General features: G+C 40.2%; 1 protein-coding gene across 8 annotated transcripts in view; it reads right to left on the bottom strand.

The window, feature by feature from the left end:
* Positions 1–27,823, bottom strand: part of DGKD (diacylglycerol kinase delta) — a 71,602-nt gene that overhangs the window by 35,842 nt on the left and 7,937 nt on the right. For 4 of the 8 annotated variants that reach the window (XM_081007054.1, XM_081007049.1, XM_081007050.1 and 1 more), the window contains exons 2-3: positions 18,975–19,085; positions 16,559–16,639 (exon numbers count right to left, since the gene is read on the bottom strand). In XM_081007054.1, coding sequence (XP_080863180.1) covers positions 16,559–16,639; positions 18,975–19,085 — 192 coding nt within the window. Of the gene's footprint in view, positions 1–1,294; positions 1,433–8,745; positions 8,866–11,615; positions 11,928–16,558; positions 16,640–18,974; positions 19,086–23,377; positions 23,398–27,823 lie in introns of those variants that run through there. The other 4 variants (XM_081007048.1, XM_081007053.1, XM_081007051.1 and 1 more) reach the window with 4 other exon arrangements.

Genomic DNA, 27,823 nt, shown 5'->3' with positions numbered 1-27,823 from the left:
AACATAAACATAAGTACCCTTTATCACTATTCCCACTCCTATTTTCAGCAGACATCACAGACACAGGAAACATAGAGACACAAACATTCTGCAGAATAAACATAATCCAAAACTAGTTGAAACTATCAAAAAAAGCATCAAGACAATCAATCCTATTATAATATAAATTATATCATAATTTCCAAGTACAATTAAAATTCCAACCCTGTCCTGGTGAGTGCAGTAAAATTGGTGGGATGACACACTCACTCCCACTCACGAGCCACTGCTGCAGCAGTGCGTGAGCAACACACATGCGCACACATGCACACACAACACACTGATGAAGAGAGCTTACTCACTGTTTTCTTTGCCACTGTCTAGTTGCCAAGCTGCCGCAGTTCTCTTCATTACTAAAATGTCCAGAAATAGCTCACTCTCCACTCACCGCTCACCCTGGCATCACCAATCACAGATAAGGAAGACAAGCCCACAACTCCAATCACAGACAAGGCAGCTTACATAAAACTACTACTGACCTGTCCAGCTATTGCTACCACCACTGCCACTAAGCTCAACATGATATGTATGTAGGCTCTTCATGCTCCCATATCTGAATTAAATAATAATAATAATAATAATAATAATAATAATAATAATAATATTTGTATCTCACTTTTCCAACCACAATATTGATCTCAAAGTGGCTCACAATAATGCCAATAGTATTTGTTGCAATTATCTGACCCTTGCTGTGCCTTTGCAAGGGTCGGAACTCACATGAGATCAGGTTTAGGATACATCACTAAGCATGATATGAAAGCTGCATTTAAGGAAGGGTCAGAAGTCTACCACAATCCATCCTACAGTAAACCAGTGGACTGCCTTGCCCCTGCCTTAGGCAAAGTCCTGTCTCTCTAGATGGTGCCCACAATGAACTAATCTTCATAAATGTATGCACTAACAATTTTATTTTCTCAATTCTCCTGGCTAGTTGTTATCTCTCAGTATTAAGACATAGCATCCTGCTCTTGGCACAACTATTCTCATGTTAAAATAAATAGGTTAAATAAGCTGGATAACAACTTGCGAAAATAAGGAATAACTAATTTTACTTAAGAGCAGAATAGGTCTTCTTCACCAATGAGCAACTGCAAGCATGAAAATTCATGAAAGCAGCTGTTTTTATTCCAAAACATTAAGTAAATCCCCATGCTTCAATCTCTCTGGTATTTGCTACCTTTTCCTTCACTCATTTTCGCTATGCTGTTTATATTAATTTCCTCACTTGATTTATATCAAAAGGAATCCTTACCCATTGTTGTCTCCAGGTCTTTCCCAACATTTTTCAGCTGCCCTGAAAACTCTCAAAATGAAGCAGTGACTTTGGCCAAGCGTGTAGTGAAATGTCCTTTTATCAGAATAGATGTCACATTGACCACAACAGACAGAAAAATAACTTAATGATACACTGGCTGGGTTTTAGATTAGCTTGAAATACACAGACACATACCAAGAGATAGAGGTGGTCTCAGTGCATCTGCTAAATATAGCTATCCTGATGCAGCATTCTTTTGCAAGCAGCCAACACTGGAGTGTGATAGGGACTGATAACTATAGCTGTTTCCTCTTTACTCACATCCTGCTTGAAAACAGCCCTATGAACAATTTGTCAACCTTGAGCTCCCCAAGAGACTGTCAAGTATTTATAAACAGCAAGAAGCATAACGGAAGCTGCTTATTTTTGTAAAAAAAAATAAAAAATAAAAAATCAGTTCACAGATCTCATTAATACTAACAAGGCTCAGGAGCTTGTTACTACAAGGTGAAAAACATATATATATGACAAAGCACTTTAATATCACTTGGGAAAATTTGCAGCTTCGCTTACCATCGTGCAAAAGTTATGCTTTCAATCTGAATGCACCCCACTAAATTTAACCTTGATGTTTGTTCACAGCTGGTCTGGGCTCTGACAGAATCCTATAAATGTGTAATATTGTCTTTCCATATTAACTACTGTTCCTGGCAATGCAAAGCAATTGCAAGCACTGTTGTCACAGGTAGAACTTTTATTCACAGGTGACATACAAATCACATAGCTACTGGCGGATTTAAAAAGATGATACAAATACAATTAAACTGAATTTCTGTTTTCACAAGGCATGCTAACAGTGGATGAGACATGCAAGAGTTCTTTAAATAGCATGTATGAAATCAGTATTCAGTTCAAAATTTCACTCATTTGGGGCTTTATGTTCCAAGAAATATCAATCAGTTGTAGCGCTTGGATTCTTTCCCCCACTCCAGTTCACTTTATAGGCCACCCCTCTGTGCTATCATGGCACAAACCCTGATCCAGTACCTGTAGCTTGAGAACTGTACAAACATAATGGGGAAGAAAAAAGGGGAGCCTGGCTGTGTCTGTGGAAAAGCCAGATACATCTGTTTTCCTGTTTTCTAAATACAGCTGCTTCCCTGGTTCTACACAAGTAAAACAACTGACCATACCAATTCACAAGCAGATTCTGGATTAGTAGTGTGCTTTACTAGAAAAGATGAAATAAAAACAGAATTTAAAATATAGGAGAATGGAAATGGCAGAGCATTTCTCAGTGGAACTGGATAGCCTGGATTGCCTCATTCAGGTTCAGTGATAAGACACATGCCCTTCTTCGTCTCCCACCTAAGGTGGAGGCACTGCTGGTGTCAAGGGTCTTTTCAGTACCTGTCCCATATTGTGGGACACTTTGCTCCATGAAGCATGGATGCCCCCCACCCCCACTCTGCCTGACCTCCTCTGGCTAAGATTTTTATTCTGGCAAGCTAGCTTGCTAAGGTCATTTGCAATCTCTGCTGTTGTCACTTTCAAATTTTGTGCACTTTATTGTTGCATTTAAATTTTTTTATTGCATTGAGATTTTAAATTGTTGTAAGCTGCTATGAGTGCTGCATAGGTACTAGAACAATGGAACAGATACATGCAATATATAGTAAGCCCACAGCGCGTGTACATTTAAATTGTGGGCATTCAGCTTTATGCACGTGGGGAAAAAATAAAAATAAAAAGGGGGGAGAGGTTCTGGGGAAAAATGACTTGGGCAATCCCACCTGCCATTTAACCCAATGTGTTTTGACTATACGTGATTTTGGCTTTAGGCGCAATCCCCAGACTGTAACGCCCACGCAAGATGTTAGCTTACTGTAAAAATAAAATAAAAGTAGAGGAAAGGTAATATTGGGAAGGATCCAGACCAGGGCATGTGGTCATTCTACTTGTGGGCAAGAGGTTCCAAGCTGCCTCCTCTAAGAAGCAGCACCCCACACCTCCTAAAAAGCCTTCACAAAATTTGGGAGGCCCTCCAGGGTGGCATCTCATAAAGGATGTTATTGGTAGGCATCTGGGCCTGCACTGAGAGAAGAAGTGATTCTGCTTGTAATGAGATCTCTCCTTATGTTACTCATCATTATTTATGTGGTAAGTGCTAGCTAACAGGTGCCCACAACAGCTTTTACACACATCTATTTCAGCACTGCTGACCACACACTGCTGCGAAGTAGTTTCATTTTTTCTTCAAGGCACTGCTTGAAATGCTGCATAAACTTGCAAAACTGGTTTGACTGAAAATATGGCGGGACAAAGGGGAAATGAATGTTTGAACAGTAAGTAATGAGGGCTGCACAATGCTACCTTCAGGTCTCTAAAAAGTTATCATCTGCACACTGGCAGAAAAACAAAGGCAGTTTTCTTAAGACATTCTAGGAACAAGTGAAGTAACTTTATGGTTGTTTCCCTTGCTAATATTTCTATGTCAGTCATGTCCACAGATAAAGTTTATATTCCATCTTGCTGTCTCTGTCTCTTTATCTTTTCTGAGGTTACCGTGGAACAGCTGACATGAGACTGCTTTCTCTGGGAAAAAAGTAATCTCCCAACCCAGGGTCAAATTCCTTTCTCCATCTGGAAGTTTATTCTGAACAAGTCAGAATTTCAACAAATCCAACAACAGATTCGTATTTGCAAAAGTGCAAGGAAAAGTGAGAAGTTAGCAAAGCAAAAAAAGAAAAGATAAAAGCAACTGCACTGTTCCCTATCCATGGAAACTAAAATTTCATTTTCAAGTCCCCAAACTGTATTTTGCAACTCAGTCTGAGTAACACAGGCCAACCAGGGTTTTTTTTAATGGACTTAGATGTGACATATTCATCATCACACTTCATAAGCATCCCTCCTGCATTCTCCTTTTAATCTCAGCCCTTGACCATGAGGTGGCCACCCAGACCTGTGATCATAATCTGAGGTCCTTCTTCATGTGCAACACAAGAATGGGCCTTTTCTGCAGTGGCTCCCTGCTTGTGGAATGCTCTCCCCAAGGAGGCTCACCTGGGGCCTTTGTTACATATCTTTAGGCGCTAGGTGAAAACATTCCTTTTCTCCCAAGCGCTTGGCTAATTAAACAATCAATGGCCTTTTAAACTGTGGTGGGTATTGTTTTTGTTTGTTACTATGGGGGGTGTGTGTGTGTGTGTGTGTGTGTGTGTGTAGTAAGCTGCCCTGGGATATTTTGGTGAAGGGTGGTATAGAAATTTAATACATAATAATAACAACCTATTGCTTCCAGCATTCATGGCCAGCATTACAGATCACTGACATTTGTTTTGTACTTCCTAGGACAATGATTCCAAACCACTAGGCCACAGGATCTTAACAGATGAAGTCCTCTGGCACTGGTTATAGAAGATTGCCTGCTGTGTAAATCAGGCATAGCCAAGTGCTAGTAAGTGTTGTTGAGCTGTTGAAAACACTTTCACTGTCAGCTCAGAGAAGCCGAAGCTCAAACATCATTACAGTTCAGAACAAGAGGTGTTATGGTATCTTACATGTATCTTTAACTAATTTACTGGGCATCCTTCTTATGGGTAGTAGGTTTATTTGAACAGAAAATGTGGCAGATATGGATAACTCCTAAAATAACAACTCAGGACTTCATATTTGGGTTCGTGGTCCAATGGAGTATAAATGAATAGGTGAGAATGCAAAACAGACAATAGATAGCTGAAATGTGGAACATGAATATGGTATGTAACTTCAACCAAACTTTTGCAACAAAAACCACTGGGGCACAGCATTTACCTCATTTGGACATAACTGTAAATAATTGTTTAGAGTGGTGATCTCTCTTCAATTACTCCATCCTGCATGGCCACAAGATGATCAATAAGCATTTGCTTCCATTTTCAACTGCTCAATTTTATGTCGAAACTGGGAACTGCAGGTAGTACTTACTACAGTTTATCTGAACAAGCCAGGATTGTAAACCAGTTTGAAGCTGGTTTGTTCAGACAAACCTTAATTAAACTAACAAAAATATGTTCCCGTTTGGAAATATTAATAAAATGGGATTAGTTGAAACCAGGAAGCAGAAACCAAAAGCAAAATCTCCTTTTCCTGCTTTGCTCAATCTTGTATTTTATGTAAAACTTTTTGGAAAAAAGAGAAATCTATTGCCATCATTGTAGCATTTCTGTCTCAAAATTCTAGTTGTTGCCTAATGGAAGAACTTCAAATTTTCATCACATTCCCCTGTTCATACAAGCAAACAATTGGGACCAAATGTTTTGAAAAACTGAAGTACATTAAAGCAGATTATGCTGAACATAGGCTACCAACCAGCCAGCCATGAACAAAGGCAAAGATTGGGTGTTAAATTCTCTACCAGTAAAACAACTTTCCTTTCCAAGAGAACAAAATCTTTTTACAAACAATCTCAATCTCCTTTTCTTTCCCATTTCTTTACTCAGTGATGAATAACCATGATCCATCTCTTCTTCAGTTTGACTGTTCCTGAAATGTGTCAGAATGGATGATTCTGAGTTGCAAGTTGGATATGCATTCATAGTAAACTGTACAGAAACACCCTTTCAACAGTAAATAATTCCATAAAGTACTATTGTCGGAGATCTAAAATAATCCGCAGAGCAATTCTTTGGTAAATACTGATTAAATATTTCAACCTTAACTCATGAAACTAGAATATGTTTACCAAAGGTCTGCCTCTTAAGTTACACCTTCAACAGAAACACTGAGCTATTGAGACTATGCAAATGATAAAACAATATCTAGAAATACTCAGATTTACCAGAATCTAAGCCACCTGCACTGAAAACTGTGCAAGATGAAGTCATCTATTTCTAGCCCTATTATTTATAGACGACAAAAATCTTGTGCATATCTTACTACTGAAGTTGTTAATGCTAACATAAAGGATTACCTACTTGGAAATCAAGTCCACACCCGAAGGCAATTTTCTGTGGTTCCCAGTGGCTCTATTCTTTTTGAATTAAAGCCATTTTTCAGGTGGTAAGCAACTTTGCTGTTACATCCATCTTTCAAATTTGAATGCAGCAAGTTTGTAATATGTAAATATTTTTATTTTTAGGGGACGCGGATGGCGCTGTAGTCTAAACCACAGAGCCTCTTGGGCTTTCTGATCAGAAGGTCGGCGGTTCAAATCCCCACGACGGGGTGAGCTTCCATTGCTCGGTCCCAGCTCCTGCCAACCTAGCAGTTTAAAAGCACGCCAAAAAGTGCAAGTAGATAAATAGGTACTGCTCCGGCGGGAAGGTAAATGGTGTTTCTGTGCGCTGCTCTGGTTTCGGTGTTCTGTTGCCCCAGAAGCAGCTTAGTCATGCTGGCCACATGACCCAGAAAAACTGTCTGCGGACGAACGCCAGCTCCCTCGGCCTGTAAACCGAGATGAGTGCCGCAACTCCAGAGCTGTTCACGATTGAACTTAACTGTCAGGGGCCCTTTACCCTTTTATGTGTACACAATGCTATGCCTGACCACAGAGGCTCCAATGGCATCAAATTTATTATGAAACTTGGGCATTTTTGATTACCCCTCCCCACACTAGAGAGGGCAGAATGTGCTCCCATCCAAGAATCGATAACCTGTCCAGTACTGTTCTATATAACATTACCATATTGTCAAAACTACCTTACATCTTCTCTCTTTCTCCAGGAGAGACTATAATACATATTTTCTTGGGATAAAACACTTGGATGTTATTTTCACAGGAGTTTTATTTTTAAATGGAGAACTAGTTTATGGACTTAAAAAGGAACAGGAAAATGTAAAAATGCCTCTGGCTTCTGAGCAGCAAGGGACCACTTACTATCTCTACACTCCCAGAATTAGGTCGATTCACTGGCCAGCTCCACCCTTCCCTGTCCCCCTTCCCCAGCTCCCCAATAATATTTCTGGAGTAGTAAATCAGAACTGCTTCTGATTTTTGTAACTGTAAAAGATTTTTGCTTGTTTAACTAATTTAAGGTATGCAATGTCCATTTAAGATTCTATAGAAGTATAAATGTTTCATGGTGGCAGAGCCGATACTTGAGTCACAACAGCCAAGGTAGTGTAGCGGTTAAAATTCACTGGGTGGCCTCGCATAAGCTACTAACCTACCTCACATGGTAACCCGTAAAGTACCCTAAGCTACATTATAAGGGAGACTAGAATGTTACTATGAGTTCCTTGGAAGAATGAGATACAATTGTAACAACAAAAGAAAAGAAAAAATGTAATATGTATAACCAAGCATAAACAACGAGTGTACTAATTCGTACAGAAATGTGCTGTTTGCAAGCCTGAAAACAAATTATCCAGATTTGCCAGAAACAATGGAACAAATCAGAACTTAATGCTCGGTGCTGCTATTTAACATAAAGAAAGAAACCTTCAGTATTTGATTTCTCTTCAAACAAAGCAGAACATATCCATTTCATCAGAGAAGTACTAAAGACCAAGGTTTAATTCAAATGTCAATATACTATATTGCCTACCTCATCCTTACCTAGTTAAATTACATTCAAGATAAGATAAACAGTGAAAACAAAAATGCCTAAGTCCAAGAATAAAGCAATATATAACTTATTCAAGATAGGGAGAAAGTAACAAATTTGATTGCTACAGCCCCTTACGCAGAACTAAAACTATGGCTACTTAACAACAAATGTGCAAAACAAAAGTAGACCCTCACCAAATAAGTGTTTGAACATAGTCAAGATTCTGAAACTGACAGACGCAATGCCTAACCCAATGTAGGAATAAATTAACACAAAAGTAGTCAAGCAGACACCAAGGAAATAGCCTAAGTGTCACCTCATTGCTTATTTTTAGCATTTGTGAGTCATTTTGAAAAATATTTTCAAAGTGACATGCAAAAAGATAAACCAGTAACATTATATGATTAAAATACTAAAAATCAAGCATTAGGAAGGAAGGAAGGACCAATTTAAATAGCAAACAGCAATCCAATCAAGAGTTGATATTAAAATGCACTAAAACCTAGATCATTAGGGGCCAGTTAAAAGCCACATTGAACAGAAAATCTAGTGTCTAAATTAAAAGAAAAGAAGGTACCTCACAGATCTGTTCAGGAAAGGGTAGGGCAGTTCAGGATATCGGGGTGTGTGTGTGTGTGTGTGTGTGTGTAAGCCTACCCCACTCTGATTTATAAGGTGTCATCACTAAAAACAACCTCTCCATAGTAGCCACCAGATCAAGTGATATATACCACTGATCCCTACTTCTTAGCAGGTATATTTTAAGAATGTATTTTCTCCATATATTACAACAAGTGGTTATAGGTACCAGTATAGCTTTGGGCTCAGCCTGTTTCCAAAATTTGTTTCTCTCAGATTTCTCCCTATACTGCCCAGGGACTGTACATTTTCAAGATTATTAAGTGGGTAACTTACCAAGTCAAGGACTACTGATTGGCCTCTTAGCATATTTTGCAGGGGATGAGGTAGGAAACTCAAGCTCAGGGGGTAGTGCTTCAATGGTGTGGGTGTGTTTCCTTCTTTTCCTACAGAATATGGAAGTCAGCTAAATGCTGTTGAGATTGACTGGCTCTGTAGGCCGGAGTGGTAATTCTGCAGGAAGTAAAATTGCACGCCCCTCCCTGTTGGCAAACATACAGGTATTGGAATGTGCATTAGTCTTTGGTGGTGTACAGGATGTGGGCAGACTGAAGGATTTCAGTTGAATGGCAACAGCTAGAATAAAGAATTTAGTATTCTGGCAGGAATTCCACTTATATTAAAATAGGGCAAACTGCATACTATGGAAGTGGGTGGGTTCCCAAGTGTTTGGTAATAATGGAGGACTATTATTCTATCACATGTTACAACTCTTATCATCTCCCCCACTTGATGAATGTTGGGATTGCTTTCATTGCTGCAGTGAGATTTGGGCATACTGAGGCAAGCAAATTCTGGTCCAGATTTATACTTGAGTGCCATTGGTGACAGGTAAGGGGGTGAAGCACCTTATAGAGAGTGAATGGCTAAGCAAGACCTTTCTTCCTCCATGTATCTTTTGAGGACTAGATGTGTTCTCATATATCTTGCCACAGCACTTTACAGCTGGAGTCACAAACTGGTAGACCTGCTCCTGTCTGACAACACAATGGTCTACCCCATTCACAGACTGTTTCACACCATCCCATTCCCTATTCCCATGCATACCTCAGTGCCTGGCTCTGTCTTAAAGGGTCCAGCTCCACCCACATTCAGTTGGCATTTATGCTTAGAAGTTGTGGGCTAGGATATCAGTGGTATTCTAAGATGCCCTGAGCCCACTTTGATCTCCAGGATAACCAAGCCCCCCAAAATGCAATTTCATTGCCATTCTGCAAATATACAAATATTTTCCTACAGCAAATTGTTAAAAGCCCAGAGTATACTCTCATACGGTAAGAGGTAAACGACCCCTGGACAGTTAAGTCCAGTCAAAGGCAACTATGCGGTGAGGTGCTCATCTCACTTTCAGGCTGAGGGAGCCGGTGTTTGTCCACAGACAGCTTTCCAGGTCCTGTGGCCAGCATGACTAAACCGCCTCTGGTATGACAGAACACCATAATGGAAGCCAGAGAGCACAGAAACAGTGTTTACCTTCCTGCCGCAGCAGTACCTATTTATCTACTTGCATTGGTGTACTTTCGAACTGCTAGGTTGGCAGAAGTTGGGACAGAGCAACAGGAGCTCACCCCATTGCGCGGATTCGAATAGTTGACCTTCCAATCCGCAAGCCTAAGAGGCTCAGTAGTTTAGACCACAGTGCCACCCGCAAGTAGATAAATAGGGCGGGAAGGTAAACGGCATTTGACACTGTGTTGCGTCGCACCAGAAGCGGTTTAGTCATGCTGGCCACATGACCTGGAAAGTTGTCTGTGGACAAATGCTGGCTCCCTCAGCCTGAAGATGAGTTGAGCACCGCACCCCATAGCTGCCTTTCACTGGACTTACGCATCCAGGGGTCATTTACCTTTTTTACCTTACTCTCACAGGGAGAGACTGAGGTGAGACATGACAGTTCTTTAAGTCCCAGTGAGTGTAGCAAGGCACATAGCACACCCTATATTTAAAGCAGAAAAATCTTTAAAACTAAGTCAGACTTATAGCAAACAAACAGTAACAAAGATATCTGTATGCCTTCAGGTTTATTTTTAAAAAGGTAACGTCCTTAACATTTTTGAACAAATAAGCAACCACTGATCTTGACTTCTTTTCTGCCACTAATGCATTATTAACACAATGCTACAGGATCAGGTACTTCCAGAAAACTCAGGCTGCAGACCTATACAGTGGTACCTCAGGTTACATACGCTTCAGGTTACATACGCTTCAGGTTACAGACTCCGCTAACCCAAAAATAGTACCTCGGGTTAAGAACTTTGCTTCAGGATGAGAACAGAAATCGTGCTCTGGCGGTGCGGCAGCAGCGGAGGCCCCATTAGCTAAAGTGGTGCTTCAGGTTAAGAACAGTTTCAGGTTAAGAACAGACCTCCAGAACAAATTAAGTACTTAACCCGAGGTACCACTGTACATACTTACCAGGGAGTAAGGCCCATTGTTTACTTGGGATTACGGTCAAGTAAACATGCATAGGATTGCACTCTCAGAGAGTGAAGTACAATGTACTCACCCACTAGCCTCGTGGGGGAGGGAAACAAGGGACGGGACACAGCATGTCAAAGTGCAGCTTCAGTTTCAAGTAAGGAAGCAGATATTTACTTGCAAGGCAGATATACCCACTTCTAGCACCACTAAGACTGTGGCAGACATTTTGTTTACTAGACTGAAGATAATGGGAAGCCTGCAAGAAGAAAGCAAGGGAGAGCAATTCCAGAGCAGGACCAACTCTAATGAGAAAATTTTAATGAGAGAAAACAACAGCCACATGTTTTTACTTACACTTCTTTCCACAAATGAGGAAGCTCTCTCATCCCCAAGACTCTGCTATTTTATAGATACTTTCATACACCTCTAAATCTATAAAAACAACTCTTCAACTTTATCTCATCTGTATGAGAGAAGAAACAAATAACACTGCATACCCAGTGTTACATTATGAGAGACCACCAAACCCCAAATCTACAACCTTCCTGTGCTGGAAAATATGACAACATTTCTAATTTTACCTCGGGCAGCAAGGTCTGTTCCTGTGTACTTTCAGCCCATAAAAACATTTACTTATGCAACTGTACAGAAGAGTGAAATGTGTCTCTATTATTAACCAACTACAAATAAACAGAAAAGAGTCAGAAAGAGCCTGATCAACTTACTCTAAAGTATCTGAATTTCTGATGGTTTCTAATAATAAAGAGCAGATGCAGTCTTCAGCAGCGTCTGGTGCAGTACTTTCAGTCCACTTCTCTCGACTTGTTTGTTACCATCTCACACACAGTATTTTTCTAATCCACATGTCTGTCCTCATCTATATCTCTTCTTCACAATGAGCAAGTTCCTCAGAATTTGATGCAGGTATTAATAGGATTATTCCTGCATTCAGCCAATTTTGAGGAATTCTGTGCAACTCCCCAGAAGCTGATTAGCTGTCTGCTTAAGGAGGAGCAGGGACAGATTTGCGCCTACTGGCAGCAAACTCAGGAGACAGGCACTGACTGTGAAAACATGCTGTTTCCGGTCTGCGGTAGAGCTAAGAGGCACTTCCTAACTCAGGAGGGTGTATGGAAGTCTCCACGAGTCTGAACTCCACCTCTTCACCAACTCAGTATTTAGAGAATAGGTCTAAGGTAAGAATTATGATTATTGACAGATCTGCTGCATGCCATGCATATGCAAACTCCAAATAGCACAGGAGTACCAAGCAAACTATCCTGCCCACTCACTTACTACATGTCTCAGTTTTTATCTGGGAACTTTCTCCTACATAATCTCCAACATCAGAGAATGTCAATGTGAAATTGATGTTGTTTTAAAATAGTTTATAATGGAGAGTAAACTGCATTCCAGACAGTATGTTTTGCTGAATTATTTTGAAGGAATCATATTTTAGAGTGATCGCCAAAAATGATTATTTCAGATGAGGATCTGATGCTGGATTAAATGATCATCTGGTTCACCCACTATTTGTAGCAGGTGCTTAAAAATATCTTATAGCTGGAAATATATTTAGCTGCACAAAGGTCTCCTGTTCTCTTAAACAAACTCTGCCCATTCCTCCATGCGGCCTCTTTTAACTAGAACTCCTTACCCAGAACACTTATGTGGTGCTACTTCTCACTTTAAATCCCAGTTCAAGAGTCACAACTTCTGTGAAGCCTTTAACTTACATCAGTGCCAAATGAAATGAAACCTAACTACATGTTACTTCTTAAATGAATTAATTCCTTGTTACCTTCGCTGTCCCATTATAATAAATATCACTCTAAAGATCCACATAGAGGAGACCTAGTTTTACTAGGGAATGAGGAATTGCAGATTGTGCCAGAGGTTTCAGGGGGATAGTGGGTTCTGAGGAAAGATTTGAAGGAAAAAAAGCACGGCAGCACCACACAGGTGTTCTGGGAAACAGTTTATAAGAAGGAGCAAAAGAGAAAAGGTGGAGTAATTTGAGTTAACAAGACACTTCCAGATGACTGAGGGTGGTATTATTATTATTTATTGAATTTATATACTGCCCTATACCCAGAGGTCTCAGGGTGGTTCACAGAAAAGATCAACATAAAAACCACAATATATATAATCAAAATAAAAACAACAACCCAATAACAGCCCCCCCCCAAAAAAGAGCCACATTTTAAAAGGGCATAGCATGTCAAGCAGACGGCCTGATTTTAAGGCCTGGTTAAAAAGGAACGCTTTTGCCTGGCACCTAAAGGTGTATAATGAAGGCACCAGAATTGGTAGAATTCTGCTCACGGGCAGGATATGACAGCAGAGTAATGCAAAGATGAAAGATCAAGAGTACTGCCAAAGGTGGAAGGGATGAAGTACATAAATCACAGAAGTGATCACCTTTCCTTTCCTTTCCTTTATTGCTTCATGGGTGAAGAGGATCTTCATAAATCACATCACCTAAGTAACTTCAAAACCCCCTGCTAAAGAAATCTAAGAATGGCCTTTATTTTAGTTATTTAAACATATTTATATGCCACCTTTCTTAGTGTAACTTTTGCGATATAATTAGGATATCAACTATACAAAGCATAAAACTGCTGCCAACACCCCATAATCAATAAGCTAGCAGTATAACACATTTCTATCATAATAAAAAAACACAATTGCCACAGTATTAATAGTTAGAAAACATCCCAGTCAAGTGGATTCACTAAGACAGCATTCAGCTTCCAGAATCTAGGAGGGGTGATGTTTTAACAAAGACTCCTGGCACATTGCATCTCAAGGATCCTTCATCATGAGCAACCCAAGCAGTCTGAGGCTGATGTTCCATGGGTGCCATCTAGGCTATAGTACAACCCCACCTGAGAATTCAGTCTCTGAGCCCAAGGGACAATATCTGTTTAGCATGCCCTATGAAGCTGAAATCCAGTGTCCTAATTTATTTTGATAAACTCACCAGTCAAGAAAAAAAGTAAACTTGGTTTACTTTCCCCTTTCTCTCCACAAACAATTACTTCTAAGAGAGTCCCATGAACAGCAATGCAGAAGTAGCTCAATAAGAATATTCTACCAATTCCAAAATTAACACTAGAAATTACTTTTAATATCGATGTAGAGTTCTGGAGAACCCAACATGGTGCCAATCAATGCTCTTTTGTTGTTGTTTAGTCGTTTAGTCGTGTCCGACTCTTTGTGACCCCATGGGTCTGGATGAATAAATATGTTTTAACATGATGTGTAACAATGGCCAAAATTGAGAGCTGTTTAATTTCACTTGTGAGTTCCATGAACTTCAGTGTATTGGCCTTCATCCAGCCCATCACTACCTGCAGACATGATCCCGCACCTACACAACCTCTCCTGAATGGCATATAAAAGAGTGATAGAGGTGAGTATCATCCCCATATTGGCAACACAGCAGTCTAAATATTTTTATAAACAAATAATACATAAATCTGAAATGGTAGAAGCTTTTTACAACACGGGTGAACAATATGATGAGAAATATGAAGAAGCAGGAAGTGATAATGATAACTTAGAAAAAGAATTTGTAAATATTGTCTGAATAAAATGAACATTTAATATACGAGAGATAATTCCATGCTAAACTAATGCATTTTATGTTCCTAAAGTAACAAAGTGACTTTCCGTATGTAAAGAGTACAATATTGCATTTTTTTATTCTCCCCCCCCCCCACAAAAGCTCCATTTTGGGGGGAAATTTTATATTGCTAAGCTGGCCCTAAAAGGAATGTTATCAACTAGCAGTAGTTATCCAGCTAGTCTTGCATGCTTCCCTCAAATAGGAAAGAAGAGGAAGAGGAAGAAGAGGAGGAGGAGTTTGGACTTGATATCCCACCTTTCACTCCCCTTAAGGAATCTCAAAGCGGCTAACAATCTCCTTTCCCTTCCTCCCCCACAACAAACACTCTGTGAGGTGAGTGAGACTGAGAGACTTCAAAGAAGTGTGACTAGCCCAAGGTCACCCAGCAGCTGCATGTGGAGGAGCAGAGATGCAAACCAGGTTCACCAGATTACGAGTCCACCGCTCTTAACCACTACACCATGCTGGCTCATGCTCTCCCTCCATGAGGTTATTCCCCATCCCCTGGAGCCACCCTGTAGTCAACTGCTCTATGCTAGATTTCAAAACCCAAAATGGCCACCCTATCCATATAATCAGGCTACAGCAACTGCAATTGGTTCTATAGACTTGAACCAGATGTGCTCTGGACATGTCTTCCAGGTGTGCATCAGCTTTGGTGTCACAGTTAACCAACAAAATATACTAACAATACAAATGTACAATGCCATGGTCTACCACAGGATTATAGAAAAATAGGCCTTTAACTTGAATAAACTATCCCTTAAGTATTCTTACAATATACTTTGGTCTGTGAACCTCCAAAATTCTACATACTATAAAAATAGTTCCATCCATCATCCTTTAAAATACATATATACTGCACAGATCCCAAAGGCATGCAGAACATTCAAATGCGGCAGAGATAAAAACAGAATAAACTAAACCAATTTCCTGCCAGCATAAATGGAAACTAACAATATGACCATATTGAACTGGCTGGAAAAAATCAAGTACCTTCTCTTTTTCTAGCTTTTGCTGCTTACATTTGTCTATCTGTGGACACCAAGAAACTCCCAGAGGTTATGGCCAAATGGGATTGCTATGTCAATTTATTTCTGTCTCTTGCACAACCCAAGAAGATCCATCCAATATTTGCTGCAACAGGAAATGATGCTGTCCTCTTACAGAAGTGAATATCGGTACATTTTGGCCAAGCTTTTAACTCTTTTCATCTCACATAAAATCATCTGAAATGTCACAATCAACATGCAAAAAGTATTATGTAAAATTCTTTGGAATTCATGTCTGTCTATATGGAATTCATGACTAGCACTAAAGCATGGTTTATTATCGTGAAAATGAGATTAGCCCTCCTCACTCCTCTGACATGGCCACAAGGCGGTTGAAAGCTTTCACTTTTGACTTTCCAGTTATAGTGTGTCCAAATCCTAAAGATAGTAATTTTTACTAGTTAGGTAAAATAAGCCATTTTCATAAATGATGGTTTGAGGTTAAGCTTGCTTTCACTAGCCATTGACCTGAACTCATTTTTGCAATGCTAAAATGTGGTTTAGCGTTGCACCTGAACCAGAACATTCAGTGGCACACACAGAATTCCAGCTCCCATGTACAAAGTGGGGGCCCCAAGTAATTTCCAGGGGAGAAACAGCAGGTGTGTACTTGACCCTGGCTCATCTACTATTTTTTTCTTTACAACTCTCTGCCCTAACCACTTTCCCTACCATCAAGTCTAAGTGTTTATTGATTAAAATTGGGAAAATTAGCTGGGAAAAGATGTTGCACAGGGAAAATCTTCCCGTTTTTCCTGAAATGCTACCCCATGCTCCCATTCTGCACATAGGAGGCAAACATCAATATCAATGCCACTTGCTCCCACTATCTCCTATTCACTCCAATAATATTTGCCCATAACAGATTTGTATATTATTTGAATAGTGCCTAAAATTCACTTTTACTTTATCAACAATGGAATTATTGTGAATAGAACTGAGATACTTTTATAATTTCATTCCACAAAGTGATGAGTAATCCTACCGTGAAGCTGTTGTTGACATTTTTAGTGCTGGATTCTGCCACGCTGGCATCTGTCAGATCCACCTCATCAAAAATGATTGACTGGGAAAAGGAAAAATAAATGTAAAACTTCAATTAGGTTGTTTGTTTATTTCATAACTGCTACAAATCAAATATATATAATGAAGGGTTAAAAGAACTGCCTCTGGTGGTTAGTGCTGGCAAAGAATAAGATGGATTCTGCAAGACAAACAATCGGAGCTTCCTCAAAATCCTGCATGCTGTGTGTGGATGAGGGCAAGGCGAAGAATTTGCACAGCATCTCCCATAGAGGCAACCCATAAAACTCCATTTCCCTGTCAAGCCACTGCCGTATGGGGAATTCCTGACATGACTAGCCATCCCTCTAAACTGGAGGGCCTCCTGCACTTCCCAAATTGCACAGTGAAGGTGCACCTTTTTACCCTGACCTCTGACCTCATTATATATATAGTTTTAAACTGATTTTAATATTGCATTTTTAAGTAGCCGTAACCCACCCTGGGACCCTGTGGTGCATGGTGGGCAAGAAATTGAAGAAATAACTATTCATTATTCCACAGGAACTCCAGAAATAAGCATCTGCCAGATGCTTTTAAGTACAGTGGTACCTCGGGTTACATACACTTCAGGTTACATACGCTTCAGGTTACAGACTCCACTAACCCAGAAATAGTACCTCGGGTTAAGAACTTTGCTTCAGGATGAGAACAGAAATCGTGCTCCGGCGGCGCAGCAGCAGCAGGAGGCCCCATTAGCTAAAGTGGTGCTTCAGGTTAAGAACAGTTTCAGGTTAAGAACAGACCCCTGGAACGAATTAAGTACTTAACCCGAGGTACCACTGTACAAAGAAGCCCGTTGATTAAAATTAAATTAAATTGGCTATGTAATTTTTGATCTGGGGGCATTTTAGGAGATGTCTATTTCAAGCATGGGGAGCCTCCATCCCATGGGTCAAATTAGGCCTGGGCAAGCATCCTGATTAGGCCTGTGAGGCCGTATTCTTAAAGGCACAATCACCTGTTCCCCATTAGACATATATGATGTTAGGTGTGAGACAGGTAAAGACACAGCTGAAGTAGACCAATGGCGAGCCTTTAAATGTGCTCCTTACAGTTTGTTGGCAAGCAGAGTTTGCATTCAACACCTTTTAAATTTGGTGCCAAACACAAGCAGCCCTTGGTGCCAAACACGCAGGCAACCCCTACTTGCAAGAAGGGCTTCTTTGTAAACATGGCTTAAACCCAACCTGCATGTGCAAATGAACCTTTTTCCTTGCATCCTGGCTTGAACTCAAGTCACACTGCAAAGGAGAAGCAGGTGACCTGACATAACAGTAACATCAGGTGCTTGACAGGTGAGTCAATATGACCTACCAAGGGAGGGAGCAGGGAAAATCTCCTTCTGGCTGAATCCTAATCCTCACCCTAATCCTCTGCTATTGAGGATCTCTGCTGAGAAGATAAAAGCAAGGGGCAGAAAATAAAACAAGCGAGAAAGCAGCAAAATAATCCTTGGGCTTGGTAATGGACACACTTGGTATACATAGTTTTGGCTGAGGCTCTTTTGAGTACTAACTTTCTCAGTGAAATCCATGTACAGTATATCAAGTGCTTTCATTATCCAGTCACAAGAGACACCTATCCTTTCTGATCCTATGGGTGTTAGGATCAGTGTCAACCAATGTTATGTAGAAAAAGACTTTGGGGAGATCCAGCCTCCTTTCGCTCTTAGCAATATAGGCCCCCTTTAATATATGTAGAACTTCTACTACATATAGAAATGTGATGCCAGTTTTTATTATTTAATCATATCTTTGTAATAATTTTGGCATCAATGTTCTGCTCAGCGGTAAAGCATCTGCTTTGCATTCAGAAGGACCCAGGCTCAATCCCCAACATCTCCAAGTAGGTCTGAGAGAGACTTCATCTGCTGCCTGTCAGTGTAGACAACACAAAGCTAGATAGTCCAATGACTTGACTCTGTATAAGGCAGCTTCCTGTGTTTCTAGCCCTCATGGACACAAAGAAAAACAATCTATCAGTACTTAAGTAAGGGATAACCAGTTCCTATTTTAGAATAGTTAATAGTTTTACCAAAGTAAAGCAACAATTATGAACTCCTAATAAATAATAATAATAATAATAATAATAATAATAATAATTTATTATTTGTACCCCGCCCATCTGGCTGGGTTTCCCCAGCCACTCTGGGCGGCTTCCACAAATACCAAAAATACACTAATATGTCATACATTAAAAACTTCCCTGAACTCCTAAGTAGCAGGCTTGTGAGAGTAAGCACTCTTAGTAGCTAGTAACCCTTGTGCTGTAGTCATACAAACTGGATGAGTCCTATTCCTTACTACCCTCCCATAATTTCATGGACAGCCACATACCTTTGCTGTTTTGGCATAGTATAGAGTTCGTCCTCGCAATTTGAAGTAACGTCTCTTCCAGCGCTGAAATGAGCTGGTCTGTTTCATCAGCATGCCCTCTTTTATAATAGTCTAGAAGTCAAGAAAATATCAAGTCATAGAATCAAAGAATTGTAGAGTTAGAAGGGACCCCAAGGGTCATCATCTTGTCCAACTCCCTGAAAAGTAGGGATCTCAAGCAAAGCATCCAGGACATAGGGCCAGCCAACCTCTGCCTAAAAACCTCTAATGAAAGAGAGTCTACCATCTTACAAGGGAGTCCATTCCACTGCTGAACAGCTCTTACCGTCAGAAGGTTCTTCCTGATGTTTAGTTGGAACCCTCTTTCTTGTAACTTGAATCCACTGGTTTGGGTCCTAGCCTCTGGAGCAGGAGAAAACAAGCTTGCTCCATCTGCCATGTGAGAGCCCTTTAAATATGTGAAGATGGATATCTATCTCCTATCAGTCTCCTCTTTTCCAGGCTACCCAGCCTCCTCAACTGTTCCTCATAGGGCTTAGTTTCCAGCCTTTTGATCACCTTGGTCACCCTCCTCTGCACTCATGAAGCATTTCTTTATGAACAGCAAATTTTTCTGATTTTACCCCTCCCCAACCACAAAAAGAAGGAAAGTACTGGCTTTGATATCAATATTCTTTATTGTTTGACTGCCCTCTGCTGGAAATATCCAACACATTCATAAAACTGAGCTGCTGATCTTATCTATACCCAAGTGCAATAAACAACAGTCAAACACACAGTGCAGAGATTCCTTTCCTGTGTGAGAGAGATATTATCTTGGTGTGAGAAGGATACAATTCTTCAAACTAGTCAAGGTGATCTTATCAAGCTTTGATGAAGATACAGCAAACATCTTAAGAAAAACCTCAGTGTCTGAAGTCAGAGCTCTGTCCTGTCCAATTACGGCTCTGATCTCACCTGTTTGACTAAAGTGAGCACACAGGAGCCTGTCTCCTGTAAAGCTATCAGCATCTGACTACCACAGGAAACGGTCTGCATATTTAAGGGAGTGTGGAGGGCAGTAATAAAAAGACAGGAATAATCCTTCCAGCTTTTATATTTGGTATTTTTTTTCAGATACTCTTGGCTCTGACTCACTGCTTACTGGCTGGCTGGCTGCCATTTCCCAAGGCTAAAGTGCCAAGTCTGTCTACACACAGTTCTGGACATTTTCTCACTGCTCCACATCTAGCCCCACACACTATCATTCACATAATATGCATATCCAGGCTACAAGGCTATGTTTAGCTGACATTCATTTAGTTGCTCTTTATGATACACATTTGTTAACCCAGCTGAAGAACGTAATAAATACCAAAAGATACATTAAAATGCTACCAACACAGAATCTTAACAATAACTGAAGGACTACAAAACGAAAGCAAAGGTTAGAGCTTTAATTCACTACAAATACATAGCTCCTGCCAGTAGCAAGTGTCATAATATGGGGTTTTAATGCTCCATTTAATACGCCCCTTTTCCAAGGAAAGCACCATCTACAAGTACTTCAAGTAGTTCAATGTAGGAAAACATCATTAGGAGAAACTGCTGCAGGGATATCATAAAGCTGTCCGTTAGGTCGTTCTGTAACCAAAGGCTACAAAAGCAACATACTGTATATAGAGCACAGCAGTGTTCTTAAAGGTATTCACTGGAAGCCAGTATGACAATCAAGATACAATAATAACCTTGTTATACAGTCCCTACTAACTTAACATCCCACTTGAGTGATTTGAAAATTCTTCAAGAGATATTAAAAGCTGAAGTAGCTAAGTCTGCTGAAAAGTCAGATTGCCCCCCAAAACCTTTGTTAGTTACTTGTTAGAAATCAAAAGTCAAGTTTTTTCCAACTTGCAAAAGCTTTCCTTCCTAGCTGGTCAGAGGCAATTCCTGTTCACCACAGATTATTAGGCAAATGTCTATTTGCAATCATAGGATGTCTTAACTTAAAGTGCCTGCCCCCTCCCTAACACTTGCATTTATTTATGCTTTTTCATATTTTCCTTTGCCAAACTGCTGTTCATCAGCAAAATGCTATATGCCAAAAAATGTCATCTTGGCCTAGCATGGAACTTCTCTCTTCAAAATCAGAATGACCTGAACTATAAAGTGAAATTGTGAGAGAAATTTTTACTGTTTTCCTATGACTTTCAGTGAGATTCAACAGATATACAGTGAGGAAATAGGAAAGGTTTGGTACAACACACTTACCACACACTTTACAGAGAAAAATACAAAACAATTTGCAGACAAGTAAATTCTGAAATAATATAGGAAGATAGAACCAATAATTTCTGGAGGATGGAATCACTCAATATTGGCACCTTGACTGTGGAATGCTCTCCTCTCACATATTTGACTAAGGTAAAGGTAAAGGTACCACACCAACCCAAATAGGTTTTCAGTGTCAGTTAACAACTCATTTATCCATCCAGCCTGTAGCTAAACTGGATTTGGAGCTGGGCAGCTTGCCCTCCTTGATTTACTGAACTACTGTATTTCATTATAATGCTATACTTTTATAAAGCAATATCCAACTAAGTCATACTCAGAGCAGTTCTGCTGAAATCAATGGATTTAAGTTCACTGATTTCAGTGACTCTACTTTGAATGTAACTAATGTTAGATATCAATCCTTGTGTATTATGTATTTACTTTTATATTATAACCTGCTCTGGGATTATTTTAACAAAGAGTGGACAATATATTTTGTATAAATAAATAAAATCACTGGAGTCCTCAAAACGTTTTAGCATAATAATTGGGTTAAATAAATAAAGTGTATCAAAGCATGGTTTCCATACAGAAAGGTTCTGCCTCCATCCCCCACAGCCTCAGGAATTGATACTTCAGCACCTCGCAAAGCAGAAATCCGAAAATTGAAGAAGAAGAAGAAGAAGAAGAAGAAGAAGAAGAAGAAGAAGAAGAAGAAGAAGAAGAAGAAGAAGAAGAATAGTAGTAGTAGTAGTAGTAGTAGTAGTAGTTTGGATTTGATATCCCACTTTATCACTATCCTAAGGAGTCTCAAAGCGACTAACAATCTCCTTTCCCTTCCTCCCCCACAACAAACACTCTGTGAGGTGAGTGAGGCTGAGAGACTTCAAAGACGTGTGACTAGCCCAAGGTCACCCAGCAGCTGCATGTGGAGGAGCAGGGAATCGAACCCAGTTCACCAGATTACGAGTCCACTGCTCTTAATCACTACACCACACTGGCTCAGCAAACCCATCTTCCTACCTCCAGTAAAAACTGAAAGGGATCAAAAAGGATCATAAATACCTCCCACAAGTCAGTCCACATAATGGCATGCCACAATCAAAGCTCAGGTGCTCTACAAAAAAAACCAGCTGCATATGACTCAAGCAAGGGAGCCAATTGATGCACTACAGGGAAGAAGCAGAAGAACAGCTGAGCTTAACCATACCTAATTTTCCTATACCTGTCTCAAATCAGTCACAGCATGGCAGAGGAGTTTCACAAGAGCTCTACAATATCAAAGACGATAAATAAAATTAGGGAGAGTCCTAAGTGATCAGGAGAGTTTGTGCCTTCAAACTGCTACTCCTAGAAAGATAATGAGCTGAAAGTAAATGAAAGAACTGAAAAAGTGGCAGTGATGGATTCTACATCAAAGAATGAAAGTGATAGGCTACTGGAGGTGGAACTGCCATTTTGTGAGTTCCATGAGGTATCAGGTAAGTTACAGAGATACTACTATGGCAGGTTTGAACACATCTCCTAGTTCATACCCTACACCCATGAAAAAATGGATATCTTCCAGAAAAGAAAAAAAAAGTATTGGGCAGAAATCTTGAGAATTTTTATTGGTGAGATCCTGTGAATATGCGGCTTCAGGAAATTATGCAGAGTCCCAAACTTGGTCTGCAGAATAAGAAGATAAATGCCACTGAGGCTCTTAAAGAAACAACTGAAAATTATTATCCAATAGTCCAAAGACTTAAAAACAGGCTAAATATAGGCAAGGTTTGTGTGGTAAACATGAATAATAGTTTGAAGAACTACTGGGAGTACAACTGAATGGTTCATGATTTGATGAACTAAAATAGAAACAAATATCAGCCCCCCAAAGGGTAACAACAGATCCTAAATTATACAGTTTAGCTTGTTTTCTGGAACTTTCCTACCAACGCATCCTGATCAAAGAAATATTTCAGGTTCAACCAGCAGACTGCTGGTTTGATTTTGTATTTAATCAACCTGCAGTTTAAGCACAAGTTTGTAAGACTGATGCTCTGTACTCAATTCCCATTCTATTCTTTTTATTCATATATTTGTGAACTGATACCCCAACCCTGTTTCCAGTCTATTCAGGGACTGAATTCATACCTACAGAACAAACTCACCTGTGCAAATGATGAGCACTCCTCCATCTCTTTTAAAGAATGCTCTTTCAAAGAAAACAACACCACCCAAAAAGGCTGCCAACATTCTTGTCCCCCAAAGTAAACCAATGCATTTTCCTGCATTAGACTATCTACAGGAACCTAATAGGTACACGACTTAAACATGAAAGGCTAGCAAAAAAACAACAACCTGACATAGTTGTTGGGCTGCCTCTCACACAACACAGATGCTGCTGGGGGAGAGAAAAAGCCTGTAGTTTACAGCTGCCCATCTCTGCAAGAGAGCTGCTGTTCTATTTATAGGCAGACAGCTTAGTAAAGACTTTGGTGGGTTTGGGCGGAAAGGGCTTGAGATAAGATCAAGATGACTTTATAGCATGTTTTCTTTTTCAAGCATTGCTGCTTTTCTTTGGCTTGATGTTCACTTCCCAGCTAGCATATTGCTCAGTCCTTCTGATACTGGTGAATGCTTCTGAGCAATGAGATCTGATGAAATGGTAACGGTTGAAAGCAATGTGACATTTTCCTTATCCTCCCTTTACAATCCTTACAAGAACTTAGAATCTATCTTCAACATCTGGTCATGTATTATTACGTGAACAGTGATCCACAGCAAATGGATAAAGGGAGAAATCTTATTCTGCCTCCTCACTCAAAAATAAACTGTCTTATTATAGGAATTTATTCTTAAATCCCATAGCAACCAGTCAGTCATATGAAGCAATGATATTTTAATTATCTGCATCATTACTGGGAATAAATGCATGTACTAGTCAACTGAAAGTTAAAACAATTACCAGGAATTAATTTGGAATTCAATAACCTCACTTCCCTCCCAAAGGATGCAATGACTCCTTAAAAGAGGAATGAGTAGTTGCAAAGAGTTGTTCAAACTGCTTTCTTTCCCCTTGCTGGCAGCGGAGTGACCTATGTGAACCAAAAGACAGAGGCTGCATAGGATTTGTGCCTTCTACCACTTCCTGACTGCGCAGGATCTATGGTTACTTCCTTTATTTTATTATTACAGGTCCATGAGGTCCCGCTTTCTGCCATCTGCACAGGAGTCATCAGGATAATCTTAAACTTAACCAAGTCAGATGGCTCTGATTCAGCTGGTGGTTTTTGTAGACCCATGTACATATTACTGGCTATACACATCTTATCAACAATATCCAGTTGAGTTGCAGGACTTTGCTTGTCCAGCTAATGTAGAGGCAACATTGTAGTGATAAGAGGGAGAGTTGTAGAAAGGGGGTGGCAGATTCTGTATTCCAACTGACAGCTGAAACCTATTCATTTTCCAGCCAAACACTAACCCTGAAGTCAACAACAACAAAAAGACTACTGTACTAATATCTAAACCACCATGTTTTAAGAAGAGCCTGTCCATTCAAACACGTGTGATAGATGTGTAAAATGAAACTGAGAATACACCAAAGTTGTGAATAAGTGTGTTAAAAAGTGAACATACTTCAATAAGTACTGCCTCTGGCATGCATGGTGAGCAGCAAGCCTTCCACCTAGATGTAGAAGTGGGTGGAATCATTCAGGCGGTTGTGTGGCAATCCCTGTCATTTCCAAAGGTGCAAGGAAGGCTGGGGATTGTCCTGCACCTCCAAGGGGAAGGCTCCTGAAGATCCTTAGCACACAGGGCCAAACCAGTAATTACTTTCCACTCCCGTATTCCTGCTTTGGAGCAGGAAAGGTGGGGAGTGGGAGTATTAGGCACTGTGACCTGAGGGTGCTCTGTGTACCTTTGAGCACTGGCACTCAGTAACACACATTGCACAGTGGCCTTATCTTCAAGAATGAATGGATGCCACTACAAAGCACTTCTGGGATGCTGTATGCAAAAGCACACACTTTTCCCCACCACCAAGCTTCTGCCACTCAGGAAAAAATTAGGGTGGATGAGCTGGAGACCACAATTTTTGGCTTGGCCAGCAAGACCAGCCAAAACTTATGGACCCCGGGGGCTTGGAGATATGCTTTGTCCTCAGAACAACCCTTTAAAGTAAACTGGCTGAGACATTGTAACTTGCACCAAGTTACCCACTGAACACTGTAACCATGTGTGGTTCTGAATTTGGGTTTTCCACATCCAAGTCCAATACTGTAGCAACTACATACACCTCACTAGCTTTCAACTGCAGTCATGAAAACAGCTTTCTTTCCCCTTTCTGTTAGCTTAGTGGCCTATGTGAACCAAGAGACAGGGGCTGCATGGGATTTATACTCATCAACTAATTCTCAAGCTATCACTAAGTCTTCAGGCAGTGAGTAATCATTACTCTAAGCATCACATAATCTTTAAAGGAGACTCACAGTTAGCATACTAACTGAAATTATGATAAGAATGTCCCTTTTTGCAGTGTGGTAAAGATAAGTTAAATATTAGATTTCAGATATGATGACATCTTGGAAGATGTACTACAGATGAAATTAATCCGGTGGCAGCTTTTTTTGGTATTTCCATATTTATTTTTTTCCATATTAAGGAATGAGAATGCACACTATGAGCAGGATCCAGACTAGCTATGGATAGAACTCCACAAGATGCTGTGCTGGAGAAGAAGCAATTTTTGCAGATTCCCCCTTTCCTCTGCAGACCCCTGAAAACATGCTCTGGCAAGAACAGCATGGGAGGTGGAGTTTTGGACTATAAGAGAAAGTTGTCTTCCCTCCTTCCTCCAGCAGGAGCCTTCACCAAAGCTCAGTCTCTTCTGTTTTTGTTCACAGAAATGCAAGTCTGGATCCAACCCCATGTTGTTTGTGAGTTTGGAGGAATCCATTTGTGAACATAAAAATAAATAATGTCTGCTTCCAGACGACGTTTACTGTGCAATTGCTATGGCTTGTTAACTCATATTTAACAGGGGGTCCACATGATGCAGTCATCATTCCATAAATATACATTTTCCCAGTGCTCATTCATCTTTTTTCTTATCAAAAAAATCTGACTTTGAGTAAAGGAGTGAAATAGAAGAGCAACATCTCTGCAGTTGTGGTCAGAAAAATTTCGAATTTTGAGCCACATTGGGAGGAGCTGACCTTGGGGTAGGTGAAATGATATGCTGGGAAAATCCCTCCTTTCTCTATCACAAACTTTACAGATTCAGTTACAGAGCTGTTTCTTGTCCCGCAATGCAGGTCCTTTCCCCTGAAGAACACAATTCTAATATTACGCATTTTGTAAAATAAGTAAATGTCTTGAGGCGCTTAGAACTTCAAGTGGGAGGGACACTGCAAAACAAGAGGCACATGAGAATTCTGTTCTCCCCAAACCACATGTCTAGGATTAGAAAGGAGAGATTCCACTAAAAATAGCAGTGTTTACTTCTGAATAAACATGTGTAGGTTCTGGCTCTAATCCTGTAAGGCCTCTTGCCCTGTGCTGCAGGCTTTAATTTTTTGTTGCTGTTGTTAAAAATAGTTTGGAATTATGGAATTGTGCTACAGTGAGTGGCAAAGCACAAGACCAGAAAATTAGGTGCATTTTTATTGGAGTACCCATGTAGCAGCAAAATATTACAGCTGTCTACTGCCCATTTGAACAAATCAAAGAATATTTTAGGGAATTGTTTCCTCAACTGAAATGAACTGTCCCCAAACTCCCTACTAGTTTGTTTTTTATGGTAGTAAGGGCATGGTTAGTAGGAACACAGGTGGCACTGTGGTCTAAACCACAGAGCCTAGGACTTGCTGATCAGAAGGTTGGCGGTTTGAATCCCCACGATGGGGTGAGCTGTCTGTAAGCATTCATTATTTATTTCTTATATAACATAAATGCTAAATACATAAATTTTCATGTTTCTTTTTCAGGTGTGCAAGTTGATGTCATAACCTTCTGAAGAGGCACCAAAACACTTTAAACTAGTCAGTGAATCCATTCTGAAGGATGTCAAGTTCCAAATGATTGTAATGTGCCCTGAAAACATTAATTGAGCTGCACATAATGCAGGTGCATGTTATGCATAATGTTGATGGATGAGAAAACCACCATTAGCACATCAAACACCTGGGAGTAGAGAAACATCTTGACCTGGGGCTGAAAAAATGACAAAGTCTGCACTAGGTGGGTCTCACCAGGTGAAGCATTCCACAAACCAGGGAGAAAATGGGACTACTGAAAAGGTCCTCTGTGGTTTGTTGTTATGTCTGAATTCATACACTATTAACATATCAATTAGGATCATTGCTTTGCCTCAAAAGGCTGCTACAACAAGGAGGCAGGAGTGAACTTGTGAAGCTGGATGCTGAGCCAGTGGGAAACAAGTGGGAAACAAGCATACAAGCAACCATGGTTTGTCTGCTACACATCTGGAAGCTCAAACAATGGATACTTGACTATGGTTAGCACATACCACGGTTTCATATTATGCCTGCATCTGGTCATTTTTTCCACTTTCTAATCATGAATTGAAAATACACGTCTACAGAAGAGGA

Source organism: Podarcis pityusensis, assembly GCF_964106645.2.
Source record: "Podarcis pityusensis genome assembly, chromosome: 5".
In the NCBI taxonomy this organism is placed as follows: Eukaryota; Metazoa; Chordata; class Lepidosauria; order Squamata; family Lacertidae; genus Podarcis; species Podarcis pityusensis.
Note: the sequence above shows the minus strand (reverse complement) of the source record. Positions and strands in the feature narration are given on the sequence as shown.